Source organism: Nicotiana attenuata, chromosome 1 (genome assembly GCF_001879085.1).
Source record: "Nicotiana attenuata strain UT chromosome 1, NIATTr2, whole genome shotgun sequence".
NCBI lineage: Eukaryota > Viridiplantae > Streptophyta > Magnoliopsida > Solanales > Solanaceae > Nicotiana > Nicotiana attenuata.
In genome coordinates, this window is record NC_031989.1 from 102,157,456 (window position 1) to 102,174,689 (window position 17,234).

Sequence of the window (17,234 nt, forward strand, 5' to 3'; positions counted from 1 at the left end):
GGGGGGGGCGGAGAAATTAATGGGGAGCTAATACTAAGGAATATGAGGGTCTGAATATGAGAAAACGAAAAAGGAAACAGTTTACTGCAGAATGAATGACCAAGAAGAAGATGGAGAGTGGAAGTGAAAGGAGTGTGGAATAGTCTAGTCTTTGTCAAGACTTGCCATATTTATTTAGTCCAACGTAAGAGATGTTTACGTGTTACACATTAATTATAAAAATTTATTAGTAACAAATAAATTTAGCATTTGACGAAAAATTGATTGTGGAACCACGCAGTGGCGAAGCCTCGTGGTCACAAGGTGTTCAACTGACCATTCTTTGTTGAAAAATTGCACTATGTATATAAGTAAAATATTACGTTTCAGAGATAAATAACACATATTGAACACTCTTTGTCGGGGATTTTTTTTCATTTCTTTCAAATTTAAATATACTTGAAAAAATGTCTAGCTTTGCCACATATTACTAGAGAAGACTGGATTCTACTCCTTCGATCCTTTGTTTGGATGAGGAAAAACCCAACTTTCTTTATACTGTAATATCTAGAATTTTAGATTTCACGTCTAGTTAGACGTTATATTTCTCCTCAAGAAATACATTTATACTCTAATAACAGATTTAAATTTATAATATAGTAGAAGCAACTTTCACTTGGCCATGGTCATCATCATTCAAGGGCAGGCACATTGATAAATTATGTAGAGTGAAGCTGAATAGTTTCTATTTAGCCACATAACGTATTACCCTATCCTTTCCTTATGAATAAGCGTCATAATAATTAGGTACAACGTACATTCATTTATACTAAGCATATTCTCTGTTTTGATCCGTTTAATTAGAAAAACATAGCAACATATCTTTTGAAATAGCAACTTCATTCCCATTAATTCAAATTTAGTGTCTCTACTTTTAATTCCAACTATTGCTTCAATTATTGTCATTCTAAATTATTCGAATAACCATCATTTCATAGACTAATTAAAGTCAACTAAAATGAGAGAAGAAATTATCTAATACCCAAAAACCGTTGAACATAATAAAAGTAACGTAAGTGAATAAAATGCGAAAGAGGGAATATCAACCAAGCCCACCACCTTGAACATAGGATAATAATAATGCATTGAATTCCTTCTTTAATAGTGAGAGAGAGTGGGACATTATATCTATTCTAAATTCAAGCAATAGACGTTAAGAAAATGTAACGAACCCCACATTCACGTGGAAATGAAATTCTAAAAGATGAATAGTCCTATTACAAAGTTCTCGAGATTTTGAAAATTTCCCTTTGACCGAAAGCCAAAACGTGTGTGCGCAGATAATGTGTTTATCATAAAGATTTTATATAAAGGTCAATCCGAATTGCTCCTACAAAATGCCCGAGCACTTGTGTCACATCAGGAGCCAGATACAGATAAAATTTGACGCTCATTTACAACTACTCTTTAGGGAAAAAGAAGGAAATCGACACTTTAGAAAGGATACAAGATGGAATATCAAACATGTACACACAGAAAAGGTTGGGATTTTCTTTAGAACTCAAGGAATATTAGCAGAATAATGAAAGGCCAAACATATGTGAAAATTTGACCAGCCGACAACCTCTGTCCAGGACGTTGTTGTCTTCTAACTCATATCCTGGTCCTCAAGCAGATTAATGTTTTTTTAAGTCTTTGGAATTAGTAAGAAATGCCTTTGTAATGTAAAGGCTGCAGCGCTTGTTGCTCAGCTAAGTTCAAGCATAAGACACCTTAATAAAAGCTAACACTTCAAAACACGAGGCAGAGACTACCTTGGGTTTCAAACTTAGCCACATTAATTAAACATAGTCCCACCAAAAAGAATTATATTAAACTTTGAAAATCAAACAAACTCTTGAGGCCACATCAATTCAGATAACTCTTTATCATAATTCTTCTCGGATTCTCTTATATTGTCTCAAAGTTCTGCAGCCAACAATTAATTTCACTAACGTGGAGGCAACCACAATGACTGGGATAGCCACGTGCAGAAGATTTCAGCGCTAATATTTTTAAATTTTTTGGCAACAGTAACAGCCAGACTAATATAATTCTATCAACGGAGGGGTTTAAAAGGGCAGCCTAGTGCACTAAACTCCCGCGGGATCCGGGGAAGGGGCGGACCACAAGGGTCTATCGCACGCAGTCTTACCAAGGTTTAACGGTGTTTTTTTTCAACTTGCGAACCTCGAATATTCATCACTTACCTGCTTCCTAACCTTGAACCTCAATCTTCAAGGTTTTCACCAGATTTATCAACCTTTAAGTCACACCTCTGAGTGCACCATAGGAAGGATCTACTGCAGTAATAAAATTCCACCAGTTCATAAGCCTTTCTTTTATATACAATCTATTTTTTTAAAGAGATACTGGCATAGTCTAGTGGTACTATGCCATTATCAAATGGCTCATCGGATGTTTTAGCAGTTATCCATCCAAACATGATTCTTCTTCGTAAAGGAAAATTCCACAAGTCCAACAAAGATTCTCATCAAAAGAGTAATGGCCACTTGAGAAATTTCTTCAGAACGGCTGATGTCTGCCCGTTCAAAGTTTGGAAAACGATAAAATATCAGTCCCTACATCCAATAAACAACTTCTCCACACACCACTCAAAAGGGCTTCTATAGTGCGCACAAGAGTAAAAAAGAGACTCAAAGTTTAACACTTTGAACAGCCTCAAGAAATTATATTGTATATTGCGTGGACATCCAAAGTAAAAACCATTAAGACTTAGCAAGTTTGTTCTAATATTCTCTTTACTGTGGTTAATGAAAATGATGAAAGCCAAATTGTGCCACTATTCCAATTTGAACAGCTATAGCCTATAGGCCACAAAAAAATAAACTTAAGAATAAGATCAAACTCGAAGCAAAGGTGAACATGGAGACAAAGCATACATCCAATTCTCTACTTCTCTTCCAGGCGACGCAGCACTGATTCTGCAAAACTCTGTTGCCTGCAGATACAAAACAAACAAACAGTGATTTCAAACTTACATAACCTCTAAATGCTTGAGTTGCATTTTAGTATCGCTAGAGCTTGCCTATCGGAAATTCAAACAAAGACAACAATGTCAGTGGCAGGAGAACTAACGGAACTTCCTTCTAGAAGAATAAGAAAAAGGATAGTGGACAGTAACACCATCAACATAAAAGTCCACAGGACATCGCGCGCGCGCGCGCGTGTGTGTGTGTGTGTGTGTGTGTGTGTGTGTGAGAGAGAGAGAGAGAGAGAGAGATTAAATTAGATTTTAGCTACCATCATCCGCAGACATAAGAATACACCAAACAATTAAAGTCGGGAAACATAGCAGGTAAAGGATCTGCTCTTTTTTTGAGGAGGTGGTAAGGGATCAGCTCTATTACTACAAAAATCAAAGTAGACGTAAACAGTACAAAGCAACACAAAGTTTAAAGTCTATACCAATTTTGGGGGAGGGGGGAGGGGGGGGGGGGTAATATAGGAAACGTACTTCCTCTCTCGATGCTTGGGGCTAGGACGAGAGTATTTTAAATATCCATCCCAAGGAACCTTTTTAAGACCTGCTCTAGCAGAAATGATGTCCCTCACCCTGAAAAGAGAGGATGGCAAGAATTTTCTTAAATAGGAGTACATTCCAAGAATTAATATCTCACTGCTAATAAGATAATTGCCCCTGTTAGAACAGTGGTTACTGCTTTTCCCAATGGAAATTTACCTCTCTGCAAACTCGATTGCCGTCTCCCCAGGTCTTATGTTTTGAGGCTCCAGGTACCAAACATCACAGACAACAGCCCAAGATGTCATGAGCTGCAAGAGGTGGGTTGTGAAGGATTGTCTGCAATTAATAGAAGAAAGTCATACTTCAAACTAGCAATCAGAAAACATGAGAGAAGACAGAGTATAACGAGATGAATAATAAACCAGATAAGTAATTTGGATTAAGAAAACCTTACTTTCTACTATTCCAAAAGGCGTCAACAAAAATTTTGTTGTACTTGATTGCAACAGGACAAACAGTGCAACCGAGTTCAAATGCTCCCTATTCATCATGCAAGAAAAAGGATAGACCAAAACCATTAGCTTAAACACTTTTTTTGGGGGGGGTTGGGGGGGGTAGGGGGGGGAACTTGTAATATCACCCTTTTTACCCTAAAGATACTAAATTAATACTGAAGACCAGAAACACCATAAAATTTACTTTTCAGTTTCACTCTTTAACCACTTACTCACAAGAAAGAACTGATCATAAAAGACCTAAAATTGGGTCAAGAAGAGCTCAACCCTTTAAAATTCTATATAACAAGTGAATTCATTAGGCCAACCTTTTTGAACATGACAGTGTAGTGGTTATTTACGCAAGTTCCCTCGGGGAATATAAGAAGAGGGTTGTTATCGGCCCCTTCAACATGTTGCCTCAACCTGAAAACTAAAATCTGTAAGAAAATTAGTAGAAAATGAGAATGTCCAGAATGATTCTTTTGACATCACGTACTTTCGTGCTACAATTTCACGATCCTTGGCTTCTGAGCGATTGAACCAGATACATCCAACACCTTCTAAAATGGTACTCTGTAGTAGTCCTGCAAAAATATTTACTATTAATGAGAAATTGTACAGAAGAGGAGACATACAAGATCACTTGATAAATTTTGCCTTGAAGTTGTACAAAGACAAGTTTGCGGCCCAAAGTTCCCTAAGTATGCGAATCATATCTCTTCTCAAGGCGTGTCATATTTCTTCTCAAGTGCCTATAGAAAGGTAACATAACACCCTTCAAGGTGTCAACTAACAAAGCAGATGAAGTTAAGCCACACAATTCAAATATTTTAAGATAATCGAATGGCCCATCGTTTATGACAAGGTGAAGGACAGTACAAGAAGTCATAATTGGGTTGCCCCTGTTGACCAAATTCAATGGGGATGGGTATATAGCACCTTATACTCCTAAGGTTTGAACTTAAGCAAATGGAATGTTAGAAATTTAGTGATTAGACAAAACTTTGGCCTAGACTGTACCAGCAGGGTAGCAAAGAAGAAATGGGTAACTTGTTTTTATAATTGGCCTGGCGATTTAATAAGACAAAATGCATACAAGATTCCAACTTCACAGAAACAACCACTTTATTAAAATATGAACAGGCGAAGTGTCTTTTCTAGGCTCGTACAGACAAGGTTTTGAATTCTGGTTGTAAAGGACACTAACAAGCTTTGCTTGCCCAGTGAAAGAGAGATAAGGAGAAGGGGTAGCCATACAAGATAACCTGGAGTTTAGTCAAGCTAAAACTCTCTTAACCATCAATAATTCCTACTGTCTAAAAAACCTGGTTTTGTTGATTGAAGCCAAAAGCATGAGGGCAGGAAAATTATAGCTACCCTAGGCTTCAATATTTGCCTTCGATAAATTCCTTCACTAGCAAATCAAGTCAACTCTAATTCCACATCAAATGCACTCAGTTTGCACCGAACTTGTGCTATTACCTAAGGCAGTTAGCAGAACAACATCCACAAACTCCTACCTAAGAAGAATCATTTTTTTTTAAAAAGTGGTCTATTAGCATGACAAGAAGTTAAGAGGAAATTTACACAGCCAACTATAGTTATCCTAAGATTCAATATTTGCCTTCCATATATTTTTTACTAGCAAACAAGTTCAACTCTAGTTCAAATCAACGCATTCACTCTGCACCAAACTTTTGCTAATTAGCTTATGCAGTTATCATTCCAACAACTGCAAAATTCCTATCCAACACCCTATTCCTGAATCATTAACTGAGTTATAGGTTCTAATCCAATAACTTGACGTTAAACTGTTGAAGGTGTTATTAGGCCTTAACTTTCAGAAATGTTCCATGGCATGATGGTATATTTTGGTCTGGTTGTTAATATACATGTCTTCATATCAAGGGTCAGCAACTTTTGACAGAGAGACAAAACGGAAGAGCAAACAATGCGAATACGATAAAATCTTACCAACCCATCCGGGATGCTTCTGCATGATCACTGCAAATGCAGTCATCTGCTCTAGGACAATAAAATCAATCATTGACGTGTGATTCGCCACAAAAACCTGTCAATAAAATGCATAGGGCAACTTGAGATGTATCAGTAAAGATGGTTCACATATGAGATATAAATTATAGCAAAAGATATACCTGCTTAGGTCGTATGCTAGGCCGTGGGCCATGGTATTTGACAACCCCAGTCCAAGATGCAACAAAGAAGCTGCATATCAACTCCACCAGACACCTCTGAAAAAATTAAGCAAGGCAAGGATGCCAGAAACCTTAGTATCTATAGACACTCTTCAAGAGAATAACAAAAGCGACATAAGCAAGTCTAGACATCTTTATTCATAATAGAGAATTTCTATATATATAAAGCCAATTTTTCCTACTCCAGGTGAAGTAATGTTTGTCTCAATGTCAATAATCTTTCTCCAGAGCAAGGCCAAGGATGACGGCAAACATCATCATATATAGTCCGAGCAAATGCCAAGCAAAGCACAGGCCTCAACTAGCCAAATAAAAGAGAAAACTATAGTAAACTGGTAGCAAGAGAGATACCTCAAGTTTTTTCCTGAACTTATCGTGCCCTTTCAGCAGGAGATGCACAGGGATATAGCAAGAGAGAAATATTATCCATCCTATTGTCAAGACAATAACTCTGCAATTGCATTAGAAACAAAGGATGACAAAAGTGAGCTTCTTTTAACGGAGTAGTAAACAACTATTGCAATAGATCCATAACTGACAAACCCCTTCATGCAGATGAGTTGCATAGTAGAAGTGTATGGACTTAAAATTCCATCTTCTTCATATAGAGGAAGTGCATTTATCACGGCCATGGTAGGTGATTAAAGTTAGTTTATGATTAGGACCCAAATGAGGAGAAATAAAAGAAATGAAAGAGGCTAAACCTTATAGGGAAAAGAATCCCATATCTAACAACAACCCCCAAGCACCATAAAGGGAACAAATAAATGTTCCAGTTCCAAGGTTCTGGTGGATTTGACTTGAAGCATCTGGTGAAGGAATCCTGCAAAAAAAAATAGAAAAGGAAATGAGAATGGGCGCACGTATATGAAAATGGGTACATGTAAACTTCCTGAAACTGAAAGGGCAAGTTCCAAATAAAAGTTTCTGACAAAATCCAAACAAAATGCGATACGATTTAAAATGGGAAAGGCTGGAGCTACTGGTGAAGCTTGTAATGGGCTTGTTAGGTTATACGGTGAAACAACTTTTGCTTTTTGCATTTAAGTCCACTTTAACTAGTTTGCCTTATTATTTAATTACCATTGTAAGTTTCCTTTATTATAGTTTAGTCCCTAGCTCCTAATTCATTATGTACTGAGTTTTGCCCTTTCAGAGGCTTATGAATGAAAACCTTCTCTTTATTTTTACTTTAGTTTTCTTAGCTTAGCAATAGAATTTCTTCCTTTCTCCTTCAATTCTCCAGCTTTTGTAACAGTGGTATCAGAGCAATCATCCTCGCTCTGTGGGTAGTCATCAATGGCGTTCCAAAACCCTCTTTATGGCTCTAAGTTCATTGCCCATAACTCTTTACGACCTGTTTTACCTGCAATTCTTTCGCAGGATTTCAGCAACGCAACGTATCAAGGTAATAATCCCTATGATTATACTAATCCTTATGGGTATAGCAATATGGGATGTGGAAATTATTCTAGTGGGTACCAGCAGCATTACAATCAACCCTAATATGCTTATCAGCCATACGTGTTTTCACTGTTGTTCCTAATTACTGGACTGCCGGCGTGGTACCAGGAGGAACCACGGCTATGGGTTTCTTCTCCGACAATAACATGGCTTCTTTGAACAGCAGTTCTGAGTATTCCCACCTTTCTCTTCGTCTCAACAACAATTTCTACATGTTAACACCATTGTTGATGTTTTTACTCCCATCGATTTTTCGAGTGACCGAGAGATTCCAACTATTGTTGGTGGAGGTGATATTCCGACAAGGATTCTAGTTCCGAGAATGGCAGACGATGAACAGAAATTAACTGTTTTTGGGATAACAGAACCTTTGCTCGAGGAAAGGAGTTCTAAGGAAGCTGAGCTATTAAAGGATGAATCATTTTTACCCTCTAAGCTGCAGCTAGGATCAATGAAGAGACAAACTGAGCTTCCTTCGTTAGTATCAACACATGTTGTGTGTGCGCAGAAGGTGTTTGATAAAATGCCAATGGATGAAGTAGTGGTGCCTTTTGACAAATTAGCTTCTCTTTCTAACGATCATCTGCAAAATGAAGCAGTCATAGAGGCAAGTGTTTCATTTGTTCAAGTTAGAATAGAGGAGGCAAAAGACGGGACAGTGGAGATGACGAAGCACGAAGAAACAGGACGCGCTTTTGTTTTAGATGATTCACAGGTTATTCATAAAGGAGGGGATGTTGTAGGGAAGTCTTCTAATACTGATATTGATGTTGAGAAATCTGTTTTGATTAAAGTTGAGGAGAATGATGAGGTGGTGGTCGAGATAAAGCTTTCAACTATTGAGGCTAAAGTTTTGGAACTGAATCCAACAAGGCATGAGGAATTGGAAACTGCTTCGACATTACATGATTCACATTCACAAGGTGCTCTTCTAGATGAGGGAGAAAAAGCAAAGAGTGTTGAGGAAGAGACTACTAATGTGGTGGACAACAAAGATAGCAGTCTGATTACTCATGTTCCTACAGCTGTCGCTGTCATTGCGTTTGCTGAAAAGAGTCGCTACACCATGAGAAATCATATCGCTGCCTTGAAGAAGTATTTGTGTGAGAACAATCTAGCCGAAGAATTGGAGTTAAAGGTCACAGATAAGAAGAATGGTGAGTTGGTTGAAGAGGCTATTGAGTTTGCAGATGCAACCCCTGTCCCAGCTCGTAGCCAGCTGGTAGAGAATGTAGTTGCTGATCCTAGAAGCTTTGTAATTGGGCCTGATCGAAGCTACAGAAGTGAGAATTCCAAGTTCACTAGTTTTGAAATTGGTGTAGATCCGGGCTTGGATCCTGAAGTTGCTCAGGCACTTCGAGTTTCAAAGGGAAAGGAACGAGTGAGGCAAGAAGCAGCTGCAAAGAGGAGTACAGTAGAAGCTGCGAAGCAAGAAAATGGAGGAAAACATACGACTTCCGAGGATGCAGCAGTTGCTAAAAATGTGAATGCTGCTACTTCTGAACCTAAAAACATGGCAATTTATCCAATGGAAGATGATCATTCCTTATTACAGTACACTCTTGCTAAAGTTGCTGCACCATGCTGTATTGAGATCTTTGATGCAGTTCTAAGACTCTTATGGAAGGGGATGTGGCGTGCATTACTGGAAAATATCCCTGAACATGAATGGGGCATGGGTAAGATTGCTAGCACACTAGTGGGCGATAGACAATACGTTGATGATGGAAGGGGTTTTTCACTTGAAAGGAACAAGGCAACTCAGAAAGGTGAACAGGAAGGTGCCAAGCTGCTCGAACCTCTTAGAGTGCAAGTCCTAAAAGCAAATGGAGTAGGTGAAGTACTCTTTGCACAGTTGATTAGAGAAGGACAGGTTGGTGTTTGTATTATTGTTGACAGTTACGCAAATCCTTTTGGAGCTGGAAGCATTATCAAAGGTATCCAACTAAATTCCGGAAAGGCGTTTGAGTATTATTACATGGTGGAAATTGAGTCTGGTCTTGAGCTGAGGAGGAAAAACTTACAGCAATTTCACTTCTGGTGGGAAATAGCCACAACTTGACTGGTGTGGCATTTGAGATAAAATGGCTTTACTCTATTATGACCAACCACAACAAAATATCAGAGAAGGCTGGTATGGTTTTTTGTTCAATGTCCAAGGCAATATTGGAGTTTGAGGAGTACCAGAATGATACTCTACCTATTAAATTTGTGCCGCACGTTGTAGGTGGGGGAATTACTGAAATTGCACAGGACCGAATAGAACAGGTAGACATCTTTAATAACCAGGAATACATGGTGGCTATCAGTAAAGGTATATTCCTTTTGGCAAATACTATAGGAGGGCTGCTTCAACATGTATCCCCAATGAGAGGTACTGGGATGGATTGTATAACTAAATATGATATTATTGCTTCATGGGGTGAGGGTGAATATTCATTACCGTTGGTTGAGTTGAAAGAGTTCTATAAACTTCAATTATCAAGGCAATTTTTTATTGGAAGATATGGCAAAGATATTGTGCTATGTGCAATTTATATTCATGAGAATTGAGTCCATTGTACCTCAATGGAATAATGAGGTATTACTTTTCAAGAAAGCAATTGAAGACATGTTCCATGTGGCCCTTAAGTCAACTATTCTTAGCGATGGATCAATTGTGTATATGTGGAGTCAAAATGTCCAATGCATTTCTCTACCCCTTTTAGAGTAAATGCCATAGAACCCGGTCTGTTGGACAGGACTTTGATAATTGCACATGGAAAAAGCTTAGTGAAATATATAGAAGAATATACCATACCTCCAGATGATAATCAGTTACATGCTACCATGGGGATATTGCTTTTCCATAAAGGTGTAGATATTAAATATTACAATGTGCAGAATAGCCATGCTGGAGGAGGTGAGAAAGCTATAAATCTTAATCATGTGACCAAGAGGAATATAGGACCCCCCCCCCCCCACCCCACCCACTCTCTAACCACCCATAGCTTGACATAATCGTTTCAATTTACAGAATGAGCAGATTCAAAAATGAGATATTGGAGATTTCAAGTATATTTCTTGAATTGAAAAATATTTGCAGCTGCTTCTTGACAGGGTAGGGGATCTTGACAAAGGAAAGCTGAATTGCAGGGGAGGTCATGAGAGGGTATTATTATATATTTAGTAGGTTTTTGGCTGTAAAGTTGTGATTTTTTTTTGGGCTATGGTTTGTCTCAACCATAAACACTTACTGGTTTTATTTGTTGTTTAAGTTTGGCTCCTGTCTGGTAGTAATGTGGAAATACAGATACGCTTTTGTGTTCCTAGTGGTTTTATGGGGGAAAGTTTCAGGGTTGGGATAAATGTCTTCAATTGCCATACCTTATGGTGAATATGGTTCTGTGTTCTGCGGCTTAAAGTCGTCTCATTTGGTGAGCTGCTATGGCTCCAGATCTGCTATAGTCTATTCAACTCCTGCTCATTTCGCTTTTATTGGTCTAACTGCTGGGAATGGCTTTGTGTGTGGGCTTCTGATGGATTCTTCCCAGCCTTATTGTTGGGGAAGAAGCAGTTTTGTCCAAATGGGAGTGCCTCAGCCCATTATCAAAGGGTCCGAATACATAGAAAATTTCAGCTGGTGAAAATCACTTGTGTGGATTAAGGAAACCCTTAATGGGGAACCGTAGGAACACTTCCTTGGTGGACTGCTGGGGTTATAACATGACAAGAAACAATGAGTTTGAGGGTCAGATCCACTCTATTTCTGCTGGTTCAGAGTTCAATTGTGCTTTGTTCTCTCTCAACAGAAGTGTTTTCTGCTGGGGTGATGAGACTAGCAGCCAGGTTATTAGCCTAGCACCAAAAGATTTGAGAATTATCAAGATTGCAGCTGGGGGATATCATGTCCTAGAGGGGGTAAACGCTCGAGTGTATTGCTGGGGAAGGAGCTTGAATCTTGAACAAGAATTCTCTGCCGCTCAACTCAATATCGAACTGACCCCTAACGATCCAATTCTTTCCGTTGTCAGTGGTAAGTTTCATGCTTGTGGGATTAAGAGCTATGATCGTGGAGTCGCTTGCTGGGGTTACAGCGTCAAGAAAGGCACACCACCTCCTAGTGGAGTTAGGCTTTATGAGATAGCAGCTGGCGATTACTTCACTTGTGGAATCCTGGCGGAAATTTCGCTCTTGCCTGTTTGTTGGGGCTTTGGCTTTCCCTCATCTCTACCACTGGCTGTTTCTCCTGGAATCTGCAAGCCTAGGCCTTGTGCTTCTGGCTTCTATGAGTTTAACAATGGAAGTGCAGCTTGCAAGTCTCCCGATTCTCGCATTTGCCTTCCCTGCACCAATGGCTGCCCTGCTGAAATGTATCAACAGGTTGAATGCACTTCATCTACTGATAGACGGTGCACATATAATTGTTCAAGTTGTACCTCTGCTGACTGCTTTTCAAGCTGTTCCAGTGCTATTTCTGGAAAGAAGAAGTCTAAATTTTGGTCACTCCAGTTGCCAGTCATCGTTGCTGAGGTTGCATTTGCAGTATTCTTGGTGAGTGTTGNAAGAGCTTGAGACAGCAACGTGGGGGATTCAAAGAAGAATCACAGGTTGGAAAGGGTAGTTTTTCGTGTGTGTTCCGGGGTTTTTGAAGGACGGTACTGTGGTTGCTGTCAAGAGAACTATAATGTCTTCTGATATGAAGAAGAATTCAAAGGAGTTCCACACTGAGCTAGACTTGCTGTCCAGGTTAAATCATGCTCACTTGCTCAATTTGCTAGGTTATTGTGAAGAAGCTGGTGAAAGACTGTTAGTATATGAGTACATGGCTAATGGCTCCTTGCATCAACATCTAAATGGAAAGAACAACACCGTGAAGGATCAATTAGATTGGATAAGAAGGGTAACCATTGCAGTCCAAGCTGCTCGGGGAATCGAATATTTGCATGGTTACGCATGTCCACCTGTGATTCACAGAGACATCAAGTCCTCAAACATCCTTGTGGACGAAGAACACAATGCTCGAGTTGCTGATTTTGGCCTTTCCTTGCTTGGACCTGCTAATAGCAGTTCTCCATTAGCTGAGTTGCCAGCAGGGATGCTAGGGTACCTTGATCCCGAGTACTACCGACTACATTATCTTACAACAAAATCCGATGTCTATAGCTTTGGCGTTTTGCTTTTAGAAATTCTCATTGGTCGGAAAGCCATTGACATGCAATATGATGTAGTCGAGTGGGCGGTCCCATTAATCAAAGCTGGTGATATTCAGGCAATCCTAGATCCAGTCTTGAAACCGCCTTCTGATGTTGAAGCTCTAAGAAGAATTGCTAATATAGCCAGCAAATGCGTGAGGATGAGAGGGAAGGAGAGGCCATCCATGGACAAAGTCACGACAGCATTGGAGCGAGCACTTGCTCAATTGATGGGTAGTCCGAGCAATGATCAGCCTATCTTGCCAATGGAAGCTGTTCTAGGAAGCAGCAGATTGCACAAGAAGTCCTCTTCAAATCGATCAACCTCAGAAACAACAGATGTTGCAGAAACTGAGGATCAGATATTCGAATTCAGGGCTCCTTCATGGATCACTTTCCCAAGTGTTGCATCATCTCAGAGGAGAAAGTCTTCAGTATCGGATGCCGACGTTGAAGCAAAGAATTTAGAAACTAGGAACGTCTATGGATATGGCACTGTGCCTGGGGTTAGTGACGGATTGAGAAGTTTAGAAGAAGAAATCGGACCAGCTTCTACTCAAGAACACTTATTCTTGAAACGCAACTTCTGATTAACATAACAACAAGTAAAAGGAAATGATCTTCGTTTTAGGTTGATGCTTATTTTCTTAAGCGAAGAGATGTATAGAAGCAAAGGGAAATATTGTGATTTCTTGATAAATAGAACCCATGTGCACCACCATTGGCAATGAGCTCTAGATGTTTGATCATGTAATTTGTAATTTCTTCAAAAAAAAAAATAAAGAGGAATATAGATTATTGGCAATTAATGATTCAATCTACATGGAATGCATTGGAGGATGATGGGGTGACACTGTATGGCCAGATGAAGTGTTTTGTTATTAATGTTTCTTCCTATTTCAACATATGGGCTTGGGGAAGTGGGTCACTGATGGTGAGAAGGTTGAGATACAGATTCAACTTCCTAAGGACATGAGTGACACTATTAGAGCAGTAAGGCATATGAAGATTGATCCAAAAGGGATTCTTGACCAAACAGTTTGTGTATATGCATCGATTGGTTCTGTAAAGGCAAGAGCTCTCCTTGAGCATGACCTTGTTGTTGTTGGATTGCAAGTAGCAGAAGCTGGCAGGGAATGGGAGGTATATTTGGGACTAAAACAAGCTATTCATGCCACTTATGAAACTAGTTCTAAATCAAGAGGAATAAACGACCATCAAGCTAAGGATTTTTTCAGGAAACAGTTGTCGGTCCTACTCAATTACAAAGATCGTTGGATGTCTCCTAAGCCACAGAAGAAAAAGATTAAACCGACTGATTTCATGGGTTGAAGAGTGCATAATGTTTGCATGGGGTTGGCACTCATTGATCGGGGAAGATATGAATGCTTTGAGAGGATGTTTTTCCATCTCTTCTTCCTTGAGGACAAGGAAGTTCTTAACGGGGGAGAACTGATACGATTTAAAATGGGAAAGGTTGGAGCTACTGGTGGAGCTTGTAATGGGCTTGTTAGGTTGTACGGTGGAACAACTTTTGCTTTTTGCATTTAAGTCCACTTTAACTAGTTTACCTTATTATTTAATTACCATTTTAAGTTTCCTTTATTATAGTTTAGTCCCTAGCTCCTAATTCACTATATGTACTGAGTTTTGCCCTTTCAGAGGCTTATGAATGAAAACCTTGTCTTTATTTTTACTTTAGTTTTCTTAGCTTAGCAATAGCATTTCTTCCTTTCTCCTTCAATTCTCCAGCTTTTGAAACAAAATGGAGGTCAAATTGTTTTTGGTAGTGCAAGAATCAGCAATTTTGCACTCAGGGTGGTCTGTAATTAAGCAATTGACATAGCGATCAGAAAGTACGCGGATGGGTATAAGTAAAATTTCTCAAACTATAAGGACAAGCTCCAAAACAAACTCTTTGAAGTAATGCAAAAAAAGCAGAGGCCAATTTTTGATGGAAGTGCAACAATCAGTAAATTTGCAGTCATGGTCAGTGTAAAATTAGTATAACACGTATGGATATAACACAAAGATTGGAAGTGGTGACAAGTAAATTAAAGGGGAAGGAAGAGAAATTAGACTCACGTCAACAATGGCACCAGCAGCCTCAGTCAGGGTGGGAGAAATATCAATCAAATCACGCCTGAAATAGAAATTAAGCAAAGGGGGGGAATAAATTAAAACTTAGAACATGTGAAGGGAAAAAAAAGGAAGAGGGAAGAGCAGGAGGTTTACAGGCGAAGCTTGCCATGGGGTTCTGGGATGGATCCAGTTGGAAGATAGTCTTCGAGATTGGGTCGATCCAAGTCCAATTCGGAGCTTGATGTTTTTAGCTTATTCATACTAATAGAATCGTTCCTCCGAAGGTATCGAGGATCCAAGCTGAGGACTTCAGTATCCCTCTATTTTATGCCCGACTTGATGAAATAAGGTTTTGACACACAGCATTCATTGGGCTTCTCTCACTTCAAGATGCTAAGCTACCCTCTCTTCTACTCACGCAATCCAAAGCCTTTCTGCCACTTGTCCTCTGTCTCCCCTCCTCCTATTCTAGACTATGAGGGAAAGTATGGGCATACAAGTATTTTTGAATATATAACATCCTTTATCTTTATAAAAGTCCACAGTTTTGATTTATCTCTAAAATATACTAGTGAATATATAACAGTGCTACTAAAACTAAGGGGAAAGCCCTAAAATCAACGGCAAGAGTTAAACTTTGTAGAGGAATTTACACAAAATACAACCAATTTTAAGACTTATTTAAATAAATTATAACTATTTATACAAAATTACATAAAATATAATTTATTATAATTTTTTAACTTTTTAATTAAATTATATACCACTTTAATAACCCTTGAATATCTCATTTTAAAACTTGAAAATAGAAATTGCCTCCTAAAAATACTTCGATTTAACATAGAATTAATCACTTCAATTTTACCAACTCTTTTATCTCCTTCATACTAGGCAAAGCCAAGGTGGGTCATTTCTACGGGGAGTTGTGCAAATGGTGGAGGGTACTACCATTACTCATATTCTGTTGTGTGAGGCTGTGACAGGATTGTCCCAGTCGATATTTATGTTCCAGGTTGCCGCCTACTGCTGAGGCCCTTCTATACGGAGTTCTTCAACTGCAGAAGAAAGATTAATAGACGCAAGGATTTTCTTATACTAACTATGAATATAGTATATTAATAATATATATTTGGTATAAGATACCAATATAATAAATATGGTATATTACTGCTAATATATAATATATAAATATGTATATATGAATGTGTGTGTGTAAATATATATATATATATATATATGTTGAATAGTATACCAAATATGAAATGTATATGTGATATATTGCTCCAAATATAAAATATATGTGATGTATACTATATGTACGTAATATATATTGAATATTATACCAAATATGTAACGTATTTATTATACACATACATACAAAACAAATACATGTACAGTATTCCCACTGTAAGTATACGTTATGGTGAATGAAATTGAAACAATGAAAGTTCCCAAGATGGAGTACGTACCTATTTTTATGGAGTATATAGCATTTGTTATGAGACGGTGCTTATAGTGGTAACTTTGTGTTTGTTGTGATAATTACTAATTAATAAATTGGAGAATGTTTAGGGACTAATTAAGGATACTTTCTAGAATGGAACTCTCCTTTAATAGAGAAATTACCGTGTTTTTAGAGTATATCTTTTCTACATTTGTTGTAGAATTTGTTATTCTAATATAAGTTGTAGATTATGAAATGTTATATAAATTCGTAAGTAATTGTGAAAATTTCCCTAAACTAAACTAAAGAAAGAGAAGAGGACCATTTATGCTTTGCAGTCCGTTGTGAAGAATTACTGCTACCAAAACTCTCCTTTTAGAAAATTCATAACAAGTAAAAGATTAAAATGCATAGCAAATTACGATTCTAACGAAGGTTTCCATCTTTCCTTCTCTAACCCAAAAACGTAAGTAAAACACATAGATCATAGCTCGCATGTCTTGGTAAATTGGGTTACATAAATGTCAAACTAAATTTCGTTGATTAAAGATTCAACCTTTAATATTTTTTATATCTTTCACAATTTTAGTTGAGAAGAAACATAAAACAAAAAAGAGATTGAAAAAGTAAATAATTTAAAACTTCACACTTACTGATATCTCCTTCATTCGCCGTTCCTCGTAAAATCCCCGAAAGAAGAAGAATAATTTATTTTAGAATAATTCTTTGAGCATTAGCCAAAATATCATTCTTGAAATTATAAAGATCAAAAGTACCATTCTCTTCTCATAAGAAATTCCCGTTTACATCTTCCACATTGCCACTTATCATCGTAAAAGAAAATTTCCGTTA

General features: G+C 38.1%; 1 protein-coding gene and 1 pseudogene across 1 annotated transcript; one reads left to right on the forward strand and one right to left on the reverse strand.

The window, feature by feature from the left end:
• Window positions 2,664-15,427, reverse strand: LOC109231483 (glycerol-3-phosphate acyltransferase 3-like). The gene is made up of 12 exons (XM_019397146.1): window positions 15,092-15,427; window positions 14,942-14,999; window positions 6,923-7,041; window positions 6,570-6,669; window positions 6,159-6,254; window positions 5,977-6,073; window positions 4,499-4,586; window positions 4,329-4,425; window positions 3,960-4,045; window positions 3,722-3,841; window positions 3,497-3,595; window positions 2,664-2,980 (listed from the first exon to the last, which is right to left on the reverse strand). Exons 1-12 carry the CDS (start codon window positions 15,196-15,198, stop codon window positions 2,932-2,934), a joined length of 1,116 nt encoding a protein of 371 aa, XP_019252691.1. The 5' UTR covers window positions 15,199-15,427; the 3' UTR covers window positions 2,664-2,931.
• LOC109232122 lies at window positions 9,834-13,791 on the forward strand (annotated as a pseudogene).